At 37.3% G+C, this 16758-nt stretch overlaps 1 protein-coding gene across 12 annotated transcripts in view; it reads left to right on the plus strand.

Moving 5' to 3' along the window:
* NSD1 (nuclear receptor binding SET domain protein 1) overlaps nucleotides 1-16758 on the plus strand; it is a 159719-nt gene that overhangs the window by 79667 nt on the left and 63294 nt on the right. For all 12 annotated transcript variants that reach the window (XM_069476169.1, XM_069476173.1, XM_069476180.1 and 9 more), the window contains one exon: nucleotides 16113-16237. In XM_069476169.1, coding sequence (XP_069332270.1) covers nucleotides 16113-16237 — 125 coding nt within the window. The remainder of the gene's footprint in view (nucleotides 1-16112; nucleotides 16238-16758) is intronic.

Here is a 16758-nt window from a genome sequence, read left to right on the forward strand (position 1 = left end):
AGTTGTTGAAGATAAAACAGTATCCTTAAACATAAGATTTCACAAAGTTGTTTACCATAATAGATTTTTTCCTAACAGCTTTATTGAAATATAATTTACATACCATAAAATTCATCTTTTTAAAATTTATAACTTGGTAGTTTTTAGTACATTCAGAGTTGTACAAACATTTGCATCATCCCCCAAAGAAACTCTGAACTCTTTATCAGTCTTCCTTCAGTTTCCCCCAATCTATAGATTTATCTGTGTACATTTCATAGAAATGGAATCATACAATATGGCTTTATCACTTAGCATAATGTTTTCAGGGTTCATCCATGTTGTATCATGCATCAGTGCGTCATGTCTTTTTAAAAAATTATGGATAAAAAGCACATAACATAGTTTTTAAATGTATATTATGAACTATACACACATTGTTAAAAAACAGGTATCTAGAACTTTTTCGTCTTGTATGACTGAAACTGAATACCCATTGAACAGTAACTCCTTATTTTTCCCTCTGCACAGTGCCTGGCAAGTACCATTCTACTTTGTGTGTGTTTCTAGGAGTTTAATTATTTTAGATACCTCCTATAAGTGGAACCCTGCAGTATTTTGTCTTTTTGTGAGTGGCTTGTTTCCCTTAGTGTAATATCCTCAAGGTTAATTCCTATTGTAGCATATGACAGGATTACCTTCTGTTTAAAGGCTAAATAATATAGTCCAGTATATATATATACCACCTTTTCTTTATCCATTTATCGGCTGGTGGACATTTAACTTGTTTTCACAATTTGGCTATTGTAATGCTACATTGAACATGGGCATGTAAATATCTCTTTGAGATTTGGTTTTCAAATCTTTCGGATATATACCTAGAAATGAGATTGCTGGATCACATGAAATTCTGCTTTTAATTTTTTGAGAAACCTCTGTACTGTTTTCCATAGTCACTGCACCACTTAATAATCACACCACAGGGGACAAGGGTTCTGATTTCTCCATATCCTCATCAGCACTTGTTATTTTCTGTTTATTTGATAGTGACTATACTAACGGGTGTGTGGTAATACCTCATTGTGGTTTTGATTTCTGTTACCCTGATGATTAGTGATAAATCGAACATCATTTAAGGTGTTTTTGCTATTTGTGTGAGCCAATAAGCCCGGCTTATTTGTCTTCTCTAATTTCATTCAGCAGTGTTGTATCATTTTCCGTGTACATTTCTTTTACCACCCCCCCCCCCTTTTTTTTTTGAGACAGAGTCTTCTTCTGTTGCCTGGGCTAGAGTGCTGTCACGTCAGCCTAGCTCACAGCAACCTCAAACTCCTGGGCTCAAGCAATCCTACTGCCTCAGCCTCCTGAGTAGCTGGGACTACAGGCATGCACCACCATGCCCAGTTAATTTTTCTATATATATTTTTAGTTATCCAGCTAATTTCTTTCTATTTTCAGTAGAGCGAGGTCTCGCTCTTGCTCAGGCTGGTCTCAAACTCCTGAGCTCAAAGGATCTTCCCGCCTCAGCCTCCCAGAGTGCTGGGATTACAGGCGTGAGCCATCACGCCCGGCCTTTATTCCTAGTTTGTTGAGTGTTTTTTTGTTTGTTTGTTTTTGAGACAGAGTCTTCTTCTGTTGCCTGGGCTAGAGCGCCAACCTCAAACTCCTGGGCTCACGTGATCCTTCTGCCTCAGCCTCCTGAGTAGTTGGGACTACAGGCATGTGCCACCATGCCCGGCTAATTTTTTAATATATATATATATATATTTTTTTTTTTTTTTTTTTTTTTTTGAGACAGACTCTCACTCTGTTGCCCAGGCTAGAGTGAGTGCCGTGGCGTCAGCCTAGCTCACAGCAACCTCAAACTCCTGAGCTCAAGCGATCCTCCTGTCTCAGCCTCCTGAGTAGCTGGGACTACAGGCAGGCGCCACCATGCCCGGCTAATTTTTTCTATATATATTTTTAGCTGTCCATATAATTTCTTTCTATTTTTTAGTAGAGGTGGGGTCTCGCTCTTGCTCAGGCTGGTCTCGAACTCCTGAGCTCAAACGATCCGCCCACCTCGGCCTCCCAGAGTGCTAGGATTACAGGCGTGTGCCACCACGCCCGGCCTTAATATATATTTTTAGTTGTCCAGCTAATTTCTTTCTATTTTTAGTAGAGATGGGATCTTGCTCTTGCTCAGGCTGGTCTCGAACTCCTGAGCTCAAATGATCCACCCGCCTCGACCTCCCAGAGTGCTAGGATTATAGGCGTGAGCCACTGCGCCCGGCCTGTTGAGTGTTTTTTGTTTTTATGAAAGGTGGTTTAATTTTGTCAGGATGCTTTTTCTGAATCAAGTAAGGTGATCATGTGATTCTTTTGTCTTTTATTCTTTTAATGTGATTTATTCTTTTTTTTTTTTTTTCTTTTTTTTTTTTTGAGACAGAGTGTCGCTTTGTTGCCCAGGCTAGAGTGAGTGCCGTGGTGTCAGCCTAGCTCACAGCAACCTCAAACTCCTGGGCTCAAGCAATCCTTCTGCCTCAGCCTCCCGAATAGCTGGGACTACAGGCATGTGCCACCATGCCCGCTAATTTTTTGTGTATATATATATATATATATATATATATATTTTTTTTTTTTTTTTTTTTTTGAGACAGAGTCTCACTCTGTTGCCCAGGCTAGAGTGAGTGCCGTGGCGTCAGCCTAGCTCACAGCAACCTCAAACTCCTGAGCTCAAGCGATCCTACTGTCTCAGCCTCCCGAGTAGCTGGGACTACAGGCATGCACCACCATGCCCGGCTAATTTTTTTTCTCTCTATATATATTTTTAAGCTGTCCATATAATTTCTTTCTATTTTTAGTAGAGACGGGGTCTCGCTCTTGCTCAGGCTGGTCTCGAACTCCTGAGCTCAAACGATCCGCCCACCTCGGCCTCCCAGAGTGCTAGGATTACAGGCGTGAGCCACCGCGCCCGGCCTGTATATATATATTTTAGTTGGCCAGATAATTTCTTTCTGTTTTTAGTAGAGACGAGGTCTCGCTCTTGCTCAGGCTGGTCTCGAACTCCTGACCTCGAGCGATCCACCCGCCTCGGCCTCCCAGAGTGCTAGGATTACAGGCGTGAGCCACCTCGCCCGGCCTAATGTGATTTATTCTATTGATTGATTTTCCTATTTTTGAAGCATCCTTGTGTCCCAAGATTAAATTCTACTTGGTCATGATGTATATTCCTTTTAATGTACTGTAGTTTGATTTGCTAGTATTTTGTTGAGGGGTTTTGTATCAGTATTCATAAGGGATATTGTTCTATAGCTTTCTTTTCTTGTAGTATCTTTGGTTTCATTATCACAGTAATCCTGGCTTCATAGAATGATTTTGGAACTATGGAGAATGTATAAGATAAACAAAATAAAATGAGAAAGGAAGTTTGTGGAAGAAAGAAAGTCTTCAGTTTTTGGAAGAGTTTGAGAAGTATCAAATGCCTGGTAGCATTCTGCAGTGAACCCACGTAGTCCTGGGCTTTTCTGTCTTGGAAGATTTTTAATTACTTGTTCAATCTCCTTAATATTTAAGATTTCAGATTTTCTATTTCCTCATGATTCAGTCTTAGTAGGTTCTATCTTTCTCGGAATTTATCCCTTTCTTCTAGGTTATTCTACTTGTTAGCTTGTAATAGTTCATTGTAGTCTATTATCTGACTTATTTCTATAACATTACTTTTAAAGTCTCTTTTATTGCTAATTTTAGTTATTTCAATCTTCTCTCTTTTTTTCCTAGTTAATGTAGCTAAGGGCTTGTCACTTTTGTTGTTGTTGTTCTTTAAAATAAACCAACTTGGTTTTACTAATTTTTTTTTCTCCCCTAATTTTCTATGCTTTATTTCATTTACATATGCTTTAGTCTTCATTGTTTCTTTCCCTCTGCTAACTTTGAGTTTAGTTCTTACTTTTCTGTTCCTTGAGGTGTAAAGTTAGGTTGTTGATTTGAGATCTCTCTTCTTTTTTTTTTTTTGTTTCTTTTCTTTTCATTTCTTTCTTTTTTTTTTTTGTTTCTTTTCTTTTCTTTTCATTTCTTTCTTTCTTTTTTTTGTTTCTTTTCTTTTCATTTCTTTCTTTCTTTCTTTTTTTTTTGTTTCTTTTCTTTTCATTTCTTTCTTTCTTTTTTTTTTTTTTTTTGAGACACAGTCTCGCTTTGTTGCCCTGGCTAGAGTGAGTGCCGTGGCATCAGCCTCGCTCACAGCAACCTCAAACTCCTGGGCTTAAGCGATCCTACCGCCTCAGCCTCCCGAGTAGCTGGGACTACAGGCATGTGCCACCATGCCCGGCTAATTTTTTCTATATATATTTTAGTTGGCCAGATAATTTCTTTCTATTTTTAGTAGAGACGGGGGTCTCGCTCTTGCTCAGGCTGGTCTCGAACTCCTGACCTTAAGCGATCCACCCGCCTCGGCCTCCCAGAGTGCTAGGATTATAGGCGTGAGCCACCTCGCCCGGCCCCTCTCTTTTTTAACACAGGCATTTACCAATATAAAAGTATCTTTCAGTACTGCTTTTGCTGCATCCCATAAGTTTTGGTATGTATGTTCTGTTTTCATTTGTCTCAAGATATTTTCTAATTTCCCTTGTGGTATCTTCTTTCATCCATTGGTTATTCAATGGTGTATTGTTTAATTTGTGGATTTTCCAGTTTTTGTATTGCTTATTGATTCCATTCTGATCAGAAAAGTTACTTTGTATGATTTCAGACTTCCTGAGTTTATTAAGACTTGTTTTATGACCTGACATGTGATCTGTCCTGGAGGATGTTCTTCTGTGTGCTTTTGAGAAGAATGTGTATCTTACTGCTGTTCGGTGGGGTGTTTTATATACCTCTGTTGGTCCACTTGGACTTTAGTGTTGTTCAAATCCTCTGTTTCTTTATTGATCTTCTGTGTTTCCCTCCATTATTGTAAAGTGGAGTATTAAAAATCTTTTTGTGTTGCTGTTTATCCCTTCAGTTCTGTCAGTGTTTGCTTCATATATTTGGGTGCTCTGCTGTTAGGCAAATTACATATTTATAATTTTTACATCTTCCTCGTGAATTGACTGTACTATCATTATATCATGTGCTTTTTGTCTTTTGTCATAGTTTTTGACTTAAAGGTGAAAATTTTCTAATAATAAGTATGGCTACCTCGGCTGTCTTGTTACCATTTACATAGAATATCTTGTTTCCATCCTTTCACTTTCAGCCTCTGTGTCTCCTTAAATCTAAGGCGAGCCTTTTATAGATAGCACACAGTTGCATCATGTTTTTTACCCATTCAGCCATTCTGTCTTTTGATTGAGGAGTTTAATCCATCTTCAGTTAGAGTAATTAATCATAGGGAGGGAATTATTATTGCCATTTTGTTCATTGTTTTTTCCCTGACTTATAGCTATTTTGTCCCTCTTATTCTATATTGCTGCCTTTCTTTGTATTTTGTTGATTTTTTTGTATTGACATACTTTGTTTCCTTTCTCATTTTATTTTTGTGTATCCTTTATAGGCATTCTCCATGGGTTTATATAAAACATCTTATAGCAGTTTATTTTAAGCTGTTAACAATGTAACTTCAGTTGTATGCAAAAATTCGCTTTTACATCTCTTCAGACCCACTTTGTTACTGGCTTTACAAATTATATCTTTATATTGTGTATCCATTAATATAGTTTTGTAATTTTTTGTGCTTTTGTATTTTACATTCTATTTTACATTTAATTCAGAATTAAGAATGCTTTATGCACCATCATTACATTATTCTGTATGTGTATATATATTTACTTTGACCTTTTTTTTTTTTTTTTTTTTTTTTTTAAGAGACAGGACAGGGTCTTACTCTGTTGCCCATGCTGGTATGCAGTGTCCTGATCATAGCTGACTGCAGCCTTGAACTTCGGGGCTCAAGCAGTCTTCCTGCCTCAGCCTCACTAGTAGCTGGGACCACAGGCATGTACCACCCCACCTGGCTAAATTTCTTTATTTTTATTTTTTATGGAGACAAGAGTCTCACTGTGTTGCCCAGGCAGGTCTCAAACTCCTGGCCTCAAGTGATCCTCTTACCGCACCCCCCGCAAAGTGCTGGGATTACAGGCATGAGCCACAATGCCCAAGCCTACCTGTGAATTTTTAATTTTTGTATACCTTATTGTTGCTGTCTAGTGTCCTTTTGTTTCACCTTTCCCTTTAACATTTTAGGGTATGCCTAGTGGTGATGAAGTCCCTCAGCTTTGGTTTATTTGGGAAAGTCTGTTTCTCTTTCAGTTTTTTATTTTTCCCAGTGTTTTGATGAAGTTATTCCCCCAGGCAATTCCCATCCTAATTAAGACATAAAACATTTCCATCATCCCAATAAATTTGTTTTGTGCCTCCATTTAATTCTTTCCACATGGGCAGCCACTAATCTTTTTGCCACGAGAAATGAGTTTTCCCTGCTCTAGGAATTCATGTAAATGGAATTACTACATTATGTAGCCTTTTGTGTCTTTCTTTTTTGCTACGTAATGTTTTTGAAATCCGTCCATGCTGTTGGGTCTGTCTGCCTCTAATATTCTCTTGAATGGGAATCATTACATGTGACCTTTTACATCTAGTGTCTCTGCCTACTTTGTAGAAGTGAATAGCCAAAAACATTAGAACTGAAGCATGGAGAACCAATCTGGGGTTCCAATATGGGATAGAGGCAGTAAACGTTAAGCTCTTGGCAGTAGCCGAAATGGACAGTTTTGTGGCCAAGAAAGACATCTGTAGGGACTTTAACATTGGAGTATAAGCTGAGATGGTGTGAGGGTGCCTTGGTGATGTGCATAAATGAGGGCTACAGGATAGGCATCATTAAGGGACCTGGGTTGTGTGTGTGTATTTCTCTGGCAGGTACTGCTCTTGACTCCACCCTCAGATACCTGTTGCTGTTGAGCTTCTTGTTTTTTCTGTATATGCTTGCATTTTGCTTTCTTGAGGTTTGTTCTGTGGTTCTTGAACCAAATCTCCAGTACTGTCAGATATGTGTCAGTTTTTGAGGCCATCTCTCTCTGAAGGCTGGGGTTTGGGTATGGGTTCTTATTGAACAAGATGTTCAAAGCTTCCAGTTGCTTCTCAGTGGACATGGTTTGTTTTCTGTGTGAATGCGTCTGGTGCTTGCCTTTAGGAAGCTCCTCTGAGCCTGACATCTTCTGATCCAGATGTATTCCTCTGATCGGATCCAGTGATGAGAACTCTCTCTCTCAGTTTTGAAGGGCAGTTTTGCTGGTGATAGTATTCTTGGTTGGCAGTGTCCTCCCACTCCCACCCCCCCAGCACCTTGACTATATTATCCCACTCCCCTTTGGCCTGTAAGGTTTCTGCTGAGAAATCTCCTTAAAATCTAATGTGAGCTGCTTTGTACACAATGAGCTGTTTTTCTTGCTGCTTTCTCACTTTTTCTTTGACTTTTGACAGTTTAATTATATAGTTGGCCCTCTATGCCTGCAGGTTCTACATTTCTGGATTTAAGCAACCACAGATTGAAAATATATGAGGAAAAAACACAATGAAAATTTACAATACAAAGGCAGAGTATGGTGGCCCACACCTGTGATCCTAATACTCTGGGAGGCCGAGGTGGGAGGATCACTTGAGGCCAAGAGTTCAAGACCAGCTTGGGTAACATAGGCAACATAGTGAGACCCCCTTCTCTATAAAAAAATTTAGCTGGGTTTGATGGCACACACTTATACTACCAGCTACTTGGGAGGCTGAGACAGGAGAATTGCCTGAGCTTAGTAGTTTGAGGTTACAGTGAGCTATGTTGATGCCATTGCACTCTAGCCTGGGCAACAGAGCCAAGACCCTGTCTCAAAAAAAAAAAAACTTACAATACAACAATAAAAATTAATACAAATAAAAGTATATAAATATGTACATTGTATTAGGTACTATAAATAATCTAGAGATTATTTAAAGTATATAGGAGTATGTGTGTAGGTTATCTGCAAATACCATGCTATTTCATATAAGGTACTTGAGCATCCTTTAATTTTGGTATCTGTGGGAGTCTTGGAACTAATTTCTTACAGATGCACAGGAACAACTATAACATTTCTCCATGTGGGCCTTTTTGGTTTATCTTTGTTAGAGCCTTGAGCCTCTGTAAATTGGATGTCCTTTTTCTTCTTCAGTTTTGGGAAGGTTTGGATCATTATTTCTTCAAGTAAGCTCTCTGTCCCTTCCTTTCTGTTTTCCTTTTGAAATAACCATAATGGGTATATTGGTCTGCTTGATGGTGTCCCGTAAATCCTTACGTTTTGTTCACTTTTCTTCATTCTTTTTTATTTTACTCCTTCAGTTCCATAGTTTCAAATTATTTGTTTTTGATTTTGGTGATTTTTCCTTCTGCTTGATCAAGTCTGTTCTCCAATTCCTCTAGTGAATTTTTAAATTAATTTAATTGTATCTTTCAGCTTCACAATTTCTGTTCGTTCTTTTTATAGTTTTTTTAATTGGAATTCTCATTTTATTAATACATGGTTTTCCTGATTTCGTTTAATTGTCTGTAGATCATTAAACTTTTTCAAGACAATTATTTTGAATTCTTTGTCAGGTAATTGATAGCTGTCTTTTTCTTTGGGGTTGGTTTGTGGAGATTTATTTTGTTCATATCACTGGGCCATGTTTTTCTGTTTCTTTGTGTGCTTTGTGATTTTTATGTACTTATTTTTGTTGTTGCGCTTTATGCATTTGCAAAATCAGCTACCTCTATCCAGTCTTTATAGACTGGCTTCATTCTGGTGAACACCTTTACCAGTCATCCCAGCAGGAGATTTTAGGGCCCTCTTAATCCTCGACTTCTCTGGGTTTATGCATTTAGTTCCCTAGTTAGAGAGGTTTACTGGTTTCTTTTTCGGGAGGTTCTAGTATCTTGCTCCCTCTTGTGTCCGTCTGTGGTAGTGGAGGTTCTCCTGTGCCATAGCAAGAAGCTGCCCTGCTCTTTTTTGTTTCAGTGGCCCTCAGGCATCTAAAGCATGCTGTCTTTCAGCTTCCCAGATCTGGTAACTTTGTGAAAAGCCTGAATGCTTCATTCTTTTCTCCCAGGGGAAAGTCATAAGTTTGTGCCTTTTTCTGATTGTGAGACCTATTATGAGGCTCTAGTTCTACAACAAGCACCAACCCTACCCTGACATCCAAACTATGCAGTTCTGTTAGTGCTCCCAGTCAGATGAGACAGACTTTAGTCGCTGGGGCAGTCCTGAATAGCCAGAATGTTGGATGCATGCTCTACTCTTCCCTCCGCAGGCCACCTCCCTGCCCTTCTATTTCACAAGGAGAAGCTGCCACTGGAGCTGAGCTGTGCTGGTTTGGGCAGTATTCTTTACCCATTTTAATGGTCTTGGCACCCATGTTGATAATCAATTGGGTATAAATATGTAAGGGGTTATTTCTGGACTCCCAGTTCTTTTCTCTTGATCTATATATCTGTCCTTATGCCAGTATCACACAATGTTAATCACAGTATTTTTGTAGTAATTACGGTATTTTTGAAATTGGAAAGTGTGAGTCTTATATCTTTGTCCTTTTTCAAGATCATTTTGAACTTATCTGGGTCTTTTGTGTTTCATATTAATTTTAGGACCAGCTTGTGAGTTTCCAAAAAAAAAAGAAAAAAAAAAGCAAGTTGGGATGTTGATAGGGATTGTGCTGAATCCTTAGGCCAGTTTGGGCAGTCTTGCCATCGTAGCGATCAAAGTCTTCCAATCCATGAAGAAGGGTTGACTTTCCATCTATTTAGGTCATCTTTCGTTCTTACGATGTTATGTAATTCTCAGTTTACACATTCTGCATTTCTTTTGTTGAATTTATCTCTAAGTATTCTTTCTTGATTCTTGATTCTGTTATAAATTAAATTGTTTTCCTAATTTCATTCTCATATTGTCCATTACAAGTATATGAAAAATAATTGATTTTTGTTTATTGTATCTTTCAACCTTTCTCAGCTTATTTATTAATAGCTTATTAGCTAATAGAACTCATTTATTAATAATAATTTTTTCAAGGAATTTTTTTAGATTTTCTTTATACATGGCCATGTCATCTGTAAATAGAAATGGTTTTTCTTGGCCGGGCACGGTGGCTCACGCCTGTAATCCTAGCACTCTGGGAGGCCGAGGCGGGAGGATCGCTCGAGGTCAGGAGTTCGAGACCAGCCTCAGCAAGAGCGAGACTCCGTCTCTACTGAAAATAGAGAGAAATTAGCTGGGCATGGTGACGCATGCCTGTAGTTCCAGCTGCTCGGGAGGCTGAGGCAGAAGGATCACTTGAGCCCAGGAGTTTAAGGTTGCTGTGAGGTAGGCTGACGCCACGGCACTCTAGCCCGGGCAATGGAGCAAGACTCTATCTCCAAAAAAAAAAAAATTGGAGTAAAGTATGTAATTTTGTAAAGGTTCTATATGTATAATTTTGATTCTAGGAAGTCCCTTAACATGAACGAAGTTGTGTTTCAAGAAGCTAATTTTACTTTGGTTATTTGGACTGTACAATGCATTTTTCTAATATATAAAGTCCTATCAAATTTGTAACTGTAGGGCAGGGAATGGATAGGGACATTTTTACTGAGTAATAATTTTTACTGAATAAATACTGTTATATGTGATAGAAGTATTTTGTATGTATCCTTTAGAGGTACATAATGAAACATGTGGATGAAATGTTACACAATTTGGGAGATGTTTCAAAATAACTTTGATAGAGGGTTGCGGGTATTGATGAAACAAGATTCACTGTGAATTTGTAATTATTGAATCCAGATGATGAGTACATGGGGTTCATTATACTCGTTTTGTAGATATTTAAAATTCTCTATAGTAAAACCTTTTTCAGAAGGAATTAAGAGCAAAGAAATTGGTAAATATTTGGTTAAATCTATCAGTGAGTGTAAAAATAATAATGCCCCATGGACTTATATATATAAAATGAAAATATATAGGAACAGTAAAATATAAGTGGGATGGAGGCAGATGGAAGTTGTTAATGGTTCGCTTTATTCTCTGAAAGGATAATGATAGATTAACTTTGGATTTTGATGAGTTAAGAATTCATATTTAAAGTTTTAGAATAGCCTAAAACATGGAACAGAAAGCAGAAAGTTCCCTTGTAATTTATTTGTTAGAAAAATTCATCCTGTAGATTTCCCCATACACATTGTACTGTTTTCATCCCTGTTTATAGTTTAACATGTTCCTCTGACCTCTGTCCAGTAGTCCTCCCTTATCCACGGATTCACTTTCCTCAGTTTCAGTTACCCACAGTCAACTGAAGTCCAAAAATAGGTGAGTACAATTCAGTGAGATTATTGAGAGAGAGAGAGAGACCACATTTACATAACTTTTATTACAGTATGTGTTATGGTTCTGTTTTATTATTAGTTACTGTTGTTAATCTCTTATTGTGCCTAATTTATAAATAAAACTTTATCATAGATAAGTATATATAGGAAACATCTAGAATCTCTAGGGGATTTAGTCCTCAATTTCAGGAATCTACTGTAGATAAGTATATATAGGAAACATCTAGAATGTATAGGGGGTTTAGTCCTCAATTTCAGGAATCCACTGGGGGTCTTGGAACAGACCTGAGGATAGAAGGGGACTGTTTTATTTCATGTAATTTGGTATTCGCATCTAAGGACTTGATTTAAATTGAGGTTTGGTTTTTTTTTTCCCCCCACTCTATCTCCCTCTTGTGCCCTTTTATTGGAAGGAACATAATACGTACTGCTTATAACTTTTCTGACATTAGCAGGCAATAATAGGTAAAGAAGGTCATAAATGCTGCATTGAAGAAAATTAAAATAATTTAGAGGATGGGTAATGCTGTAGGCCAGAGGATCGCATGAGCCCAGGAGTTCTATTCCAACCTGGACAACATAGCCAGGCCCCACTTCAAAATAATTTTTTTTGTTTTGGTAATAGTATGGTGATACATTACCTACCTGACAGGTTAAATTAAGGATTAGAGATTCATGAATGTTAAATGGCTGAATATTGCCTCATACATAGTATACCTCCTTTATTTCCTCTTATTTCTTTTGTCTTTTTTCAGTTGAAAATGTCATTCGTGTTTGAAAACTTAGATGACACGTCTAATAGGAATTTATTAAAGCATGTTCTACTTGCCTTAGAGCAGAGAGCAATTACCATGAACTGTCATAGGCACAAATGTATATATTTATTCCAATATGAATTTTTACTTATTTCTTTTCTACCAAGACAGATTTTTCAGACATTATTACTTGGGGTAACATTTTTAAATACTTACTTAGCGCATATGGTTTTGTTTTTTTAAAAAATAATTGCTTGGGAAAACCTCTCCAATTTTGATCATTTATAGGTTTATTGTCTGAAAAGTTAAGGAAATTCCATTGGTTTTGAGATTTTAACCTGCCACATAATTGTATTGGGTGTGCTTTAGGTATACAATTTGATAACTGTTTCAGCCTCTAGTATTTTTTTAAATTTTTTATTTTTACTAGATACGAAGGATACGGAATAGTTTTAATTTTAAATAAAGTAAAAGGCATATTATTACTGTACTACTATGAAATTACAGCAGTTAGAATTAGTAAAATGAAATTATCTTCCATATCTTGTCCTAATGACAGTTCTCTGGCTTCTTTCCATATGTGCTAAGAAGTAAAAGCTTTTATGAAGCTTACAGTCCCTGTGACCTTTTCTTTTTGGTCTGAACTTTTGCTTTCCTTTCTTTTCTTTTATTGAGAGAATGTCAGTAATGCCACATTCAGCTGAGGTAGGAATGGCTTCCTTGAGGGCATCCTGTCATCTAATGCTTCTTACCACCTGAGTAGACTATATCTTGCTCTCTGTAGGCCTTAGCTCCCAAAGAGCTTACAGTGTAGTAAAATGACTATAGCATATTAAATGCATTAAAACTAGGGCACAGTTTTATAAGGAAATTGTAATAGATATTTGTTTCCACAGTTAACTCAAAGAAAAATATCATACTTTGATATTGATCATGAAACATAAGAGTTTTTAAAAGTAGGTGTCCAATGTTCTATATTTTTATCTTATCCTCCTTTCTTTTGCATATATGGCATTCATTTTTTATGTTATTGAGGTAATGATATATGTATAATTAATTATGTATTTTTTGATGATTCTATTCAGAAATAAATTCCTCAGTTTTCTGGTGTGAAACTCAGTACAACCATATGATACTAAATCAATGAATTGTTTGTAAGGTGCTTTTCAAAATCATGTGGCAGTGCTGATTGGGTAATAGGTCTGTCTACACGTCTACATAATCCAGAGAGATTATTTAACATACAGCTTGGGCATCTCTAATCCAAAAATCTGAAATCTGATATGTTCCAGAATCTGAAACAGTTTTAGTTGACATGATACCACAAGTGAAAATCGCACAGATGACCTCACGTGATGGGTCATAGTGAAAATGCAGGCACACAACATAGTTTATTCAGCATCCCCAAGGGAAAAAAGAATCTTTCAGCTCCCTATGCCTTTGATATGTATCTTTTCTGCACATGCTGAGATTCCGCCACGCAAGCATGCCCACAGAGGGCAATGAAATGGCATGCGTACAGGCTGGATGCACCAACAACGGGTTCCTCATGATGCTTCACGTGGGGCCAAGACCTACGTGTATTACTGAACTGATTTTTTATTGCTTCTTCTCTGCTTTATGGTATGAAAATATTGTAATTTTCAAAAAGTTTGCAGTTATCCTTATGGGTAACAATGATAAGAAAAAGAAGAAGAATTTATCTGTAGCACAGAAAGTGAAGCCATGAAGAAAACTGAACAGTGGTATAAGTGTGAAATCTCATATAGAAGAGTATGATGTTACATACCTTCTGTCAGGAAACAGAAGGGTAAAATGTTGAAGTTCTATATGAAAGTGAAATCTGTATTTAAAGATTTGTGGTAATAAAGCACAAAGCAGCAGAAAAATTCATTGCTGAGTTTGCCACGGTCATCACTGACGAAAATCTGATGCCAGAAAAAGTCTATAATGCTTATGAAGCATCACTGTTTTGGCATTATTGTCCTAGAAGCACCCTGACTGTGGCTGATGAGACTGCCCCTATAGAAATTAAGGATGCCAGGGACAGAGTAACTGCTGGGATGTGCTAATGCAATTGGCATGCATAAGTGTAAACTTGCTGTGGTAGGCAAAGCTGTTTTCAAGAAGTGAGTTTCTTACCAGTCCATTATTATGCTAACAAAGGCATGGATCACCAGGGACATCTTTTCTGATTGCTCTCACAAACATTTTGTACCAGCAGCTCATGGCTCACTGCAGGGAAGCTATACTGGATGACTGCTAGATTTTGTTATTCGTTGACTTGTGTTTTGCGCATCCTCCAGCTGAAATTTTATTAAAAATAATGTTTATGCCATGTGCTTGCCCCCAAGTGTAACTTCATTAATTCAGCCATGTGACCAGGGAATCCTCTGATCAGTGATGAGTAAATATATTAATAATAATACTTTCTTGAACAGAGTGCTAGCAACAGTGAACAGAGGTGTAGGTGTGGAAGGTTTTTCAAAGGAGTTTAGCATGAGGAATACGTAATGCTGTTGTCAACACTTGGAACACGTTGATTAAAGACACAATTGTCCATGCTTGGCACAGCCTATGACTTGTAGCTGTGGTTAGTGATGATGAGGAACAAGGTGGTGACTTTGAAGGATTCCATATGTCAAGTGAAAAAAAATGATGTCTGACCTTCTTACATAGGCAAAATATACCTTCAGAGTTGATCAGTAATCTGGCAGAAGTACGTATCTAAGAAGTTTTTGGTATCAACAGTAAGGCTCCACTTGTTCATTCATTGACTGGTGAAATAGCTGAAGTGATTCTGAATTAAGGTGATTGTGAAAATAGTGCTGATGAAGATGACGGTGTTAATACTGCAAACAAAGTATCTAGAGATATGGTTAAAACATGTAATGGGCTTATTGAAGGACTAGAACAGTGTGCATTCATAACGTAGCAAGAAATCATATTAGTTTATGAAATCAAAGAGAGACATCTCAGACAAAAACTGTTAATAAGGCAGATGACTCTGGAGGAAACATTTATAAAAGCCATCCAGCAAAACACTTTCTTATCCCCAAAGGACCTATTTCCTGGTCATTCAACTGCTTCTGGTGTTTCTTCTCACTTAAAAAAAAATAAAATATAGTATACAGTAGCCTTTTAATCAAAACGCAGCATCCTAAGTGGAGACTGAAAGCCTGCAGTTGTTTGTTGCTGTTGTTTAATAGCTGATACAGGTATTCTAGTGATTCTGCTCTGCAGTTTAGTTATCCTGAACATGTTTTTTTTTTCACAGTATTAGTGGTATGTCATTTTTTACTGTTAAGTAATTACGTGTGAATAATTGTAAGAAAATAATTATTTATCAGTAGCATTTAAATTCAGTATTAGGAATGATAGTGATGCCAAAAAACCACAGAGTGTCCACAAGGGTGTCTGAGATAGTGACACCTTTGCTTTTTAATTGTTCGGTGTAAAAATGTTTTGTTTCATGAATAAAATTATTGAAAATATTATATAAAATACCTTTAGGCTATGTGTATGAGGTTTATATGATATATAAGTTAGTTTCATGTTTAGACTTGAGCCCTATCCCCAAGATATTTATGTGTGTGTGTATATATATATATACCGATATTCCAAAGTCTGAAAAACGCTGAAATCTGAAACACTTCTGATCCCAAGCATTTTGGATAAGGCATACTCAACCTATAACTCACGGTATATTTTACCAATTTACCTGATTGAGACTCTGTTTTTATGTTAGGTATATGTTAGTTCTGTTTGTATTGGTGTCAGTTACCATAGGACAATACTTTCAATTTAACCTTTTCCTTACGATTGGATGGGCCATGTATATTGGGGGTGTGTGTATGGGTGTGCGTGTGTACAAAAGTCCCTTTGTACACGCCCAGCCCTCCTTTTGCATGTGATAAAACATAGCAAGACATTTGAGCCTCTTGCTTCTTAAGCCAGAGTCCTCCTGCTAAGTGGTTTCCCATCTGGGTACCTTTGGGAGTGTGGGGATGGTTTTTCCTCTAGCTTTTTGGTTAATACTGAACTTGTTTATCTTCTTGTAGCTGTGCGGTCAGAGAAGAAACGCCTTAGGAAGCCGAGCAAGTGGCTTCTGGAATATACAGAAGAATATGATCAGATATTTGCTCCCAAGAAAAAACAAAAGAAGGTACAGGAGCAGGTGCACAAGGTATGTTCCAACATTTCAACAGTCTTTCACTGGTCCTCTTAGGATATTGCAATTTTGCCTTCAATATCATATTTTATTCTCATGAAACAAAGATTTTATCTGAGATCTTGATTTTTCAGTTTTTTTATCCTTAGCTTCTAGCACAGTACCTAGCATATAATGCTTATTCAGAATGTTTAAATGAGTGTTTATAGTGTACGTCTTTGTATATGTATTTTTCCCTGTTTGTTTTCTAAGAGTATTTAATGACTTAAGAATATTGTTATGATATAATGGTAAGTAAAAAACAGGATAAAAATTAAAAATATAAAAAAATATAGTATGATCCTAATTTTAAAAATAAATATATTACTTGTCTTTTTTTTTTTTTTTTTTGAGACAGAGTCTCACTCTCTTGCCTGGGCTAGAGTGCCGTGGTGTCAGTCTAACTCACAGCAACCTCAAACTCCTGGGCTCAAGTGATACTCTTGGCTCAGCCTCCTGAGTAGCTGTGACTACAGGCATGTGCCACCATGCCTGGC

Source organism: Eulemur rufifrons, chromosome 7, assembly GCF_041146395.1.
Source record: "Eulemur rufifrons isolate Redbay chromosome 7, OSU_ERuf_1, whole genome shotgun sequence".
NCBI classification, from domain to species: Eukaryota; Metazoa; Chordata; class Mammalia; order Primates; family Lemuridae; genus Eulemur; species Eulemur rufifrons.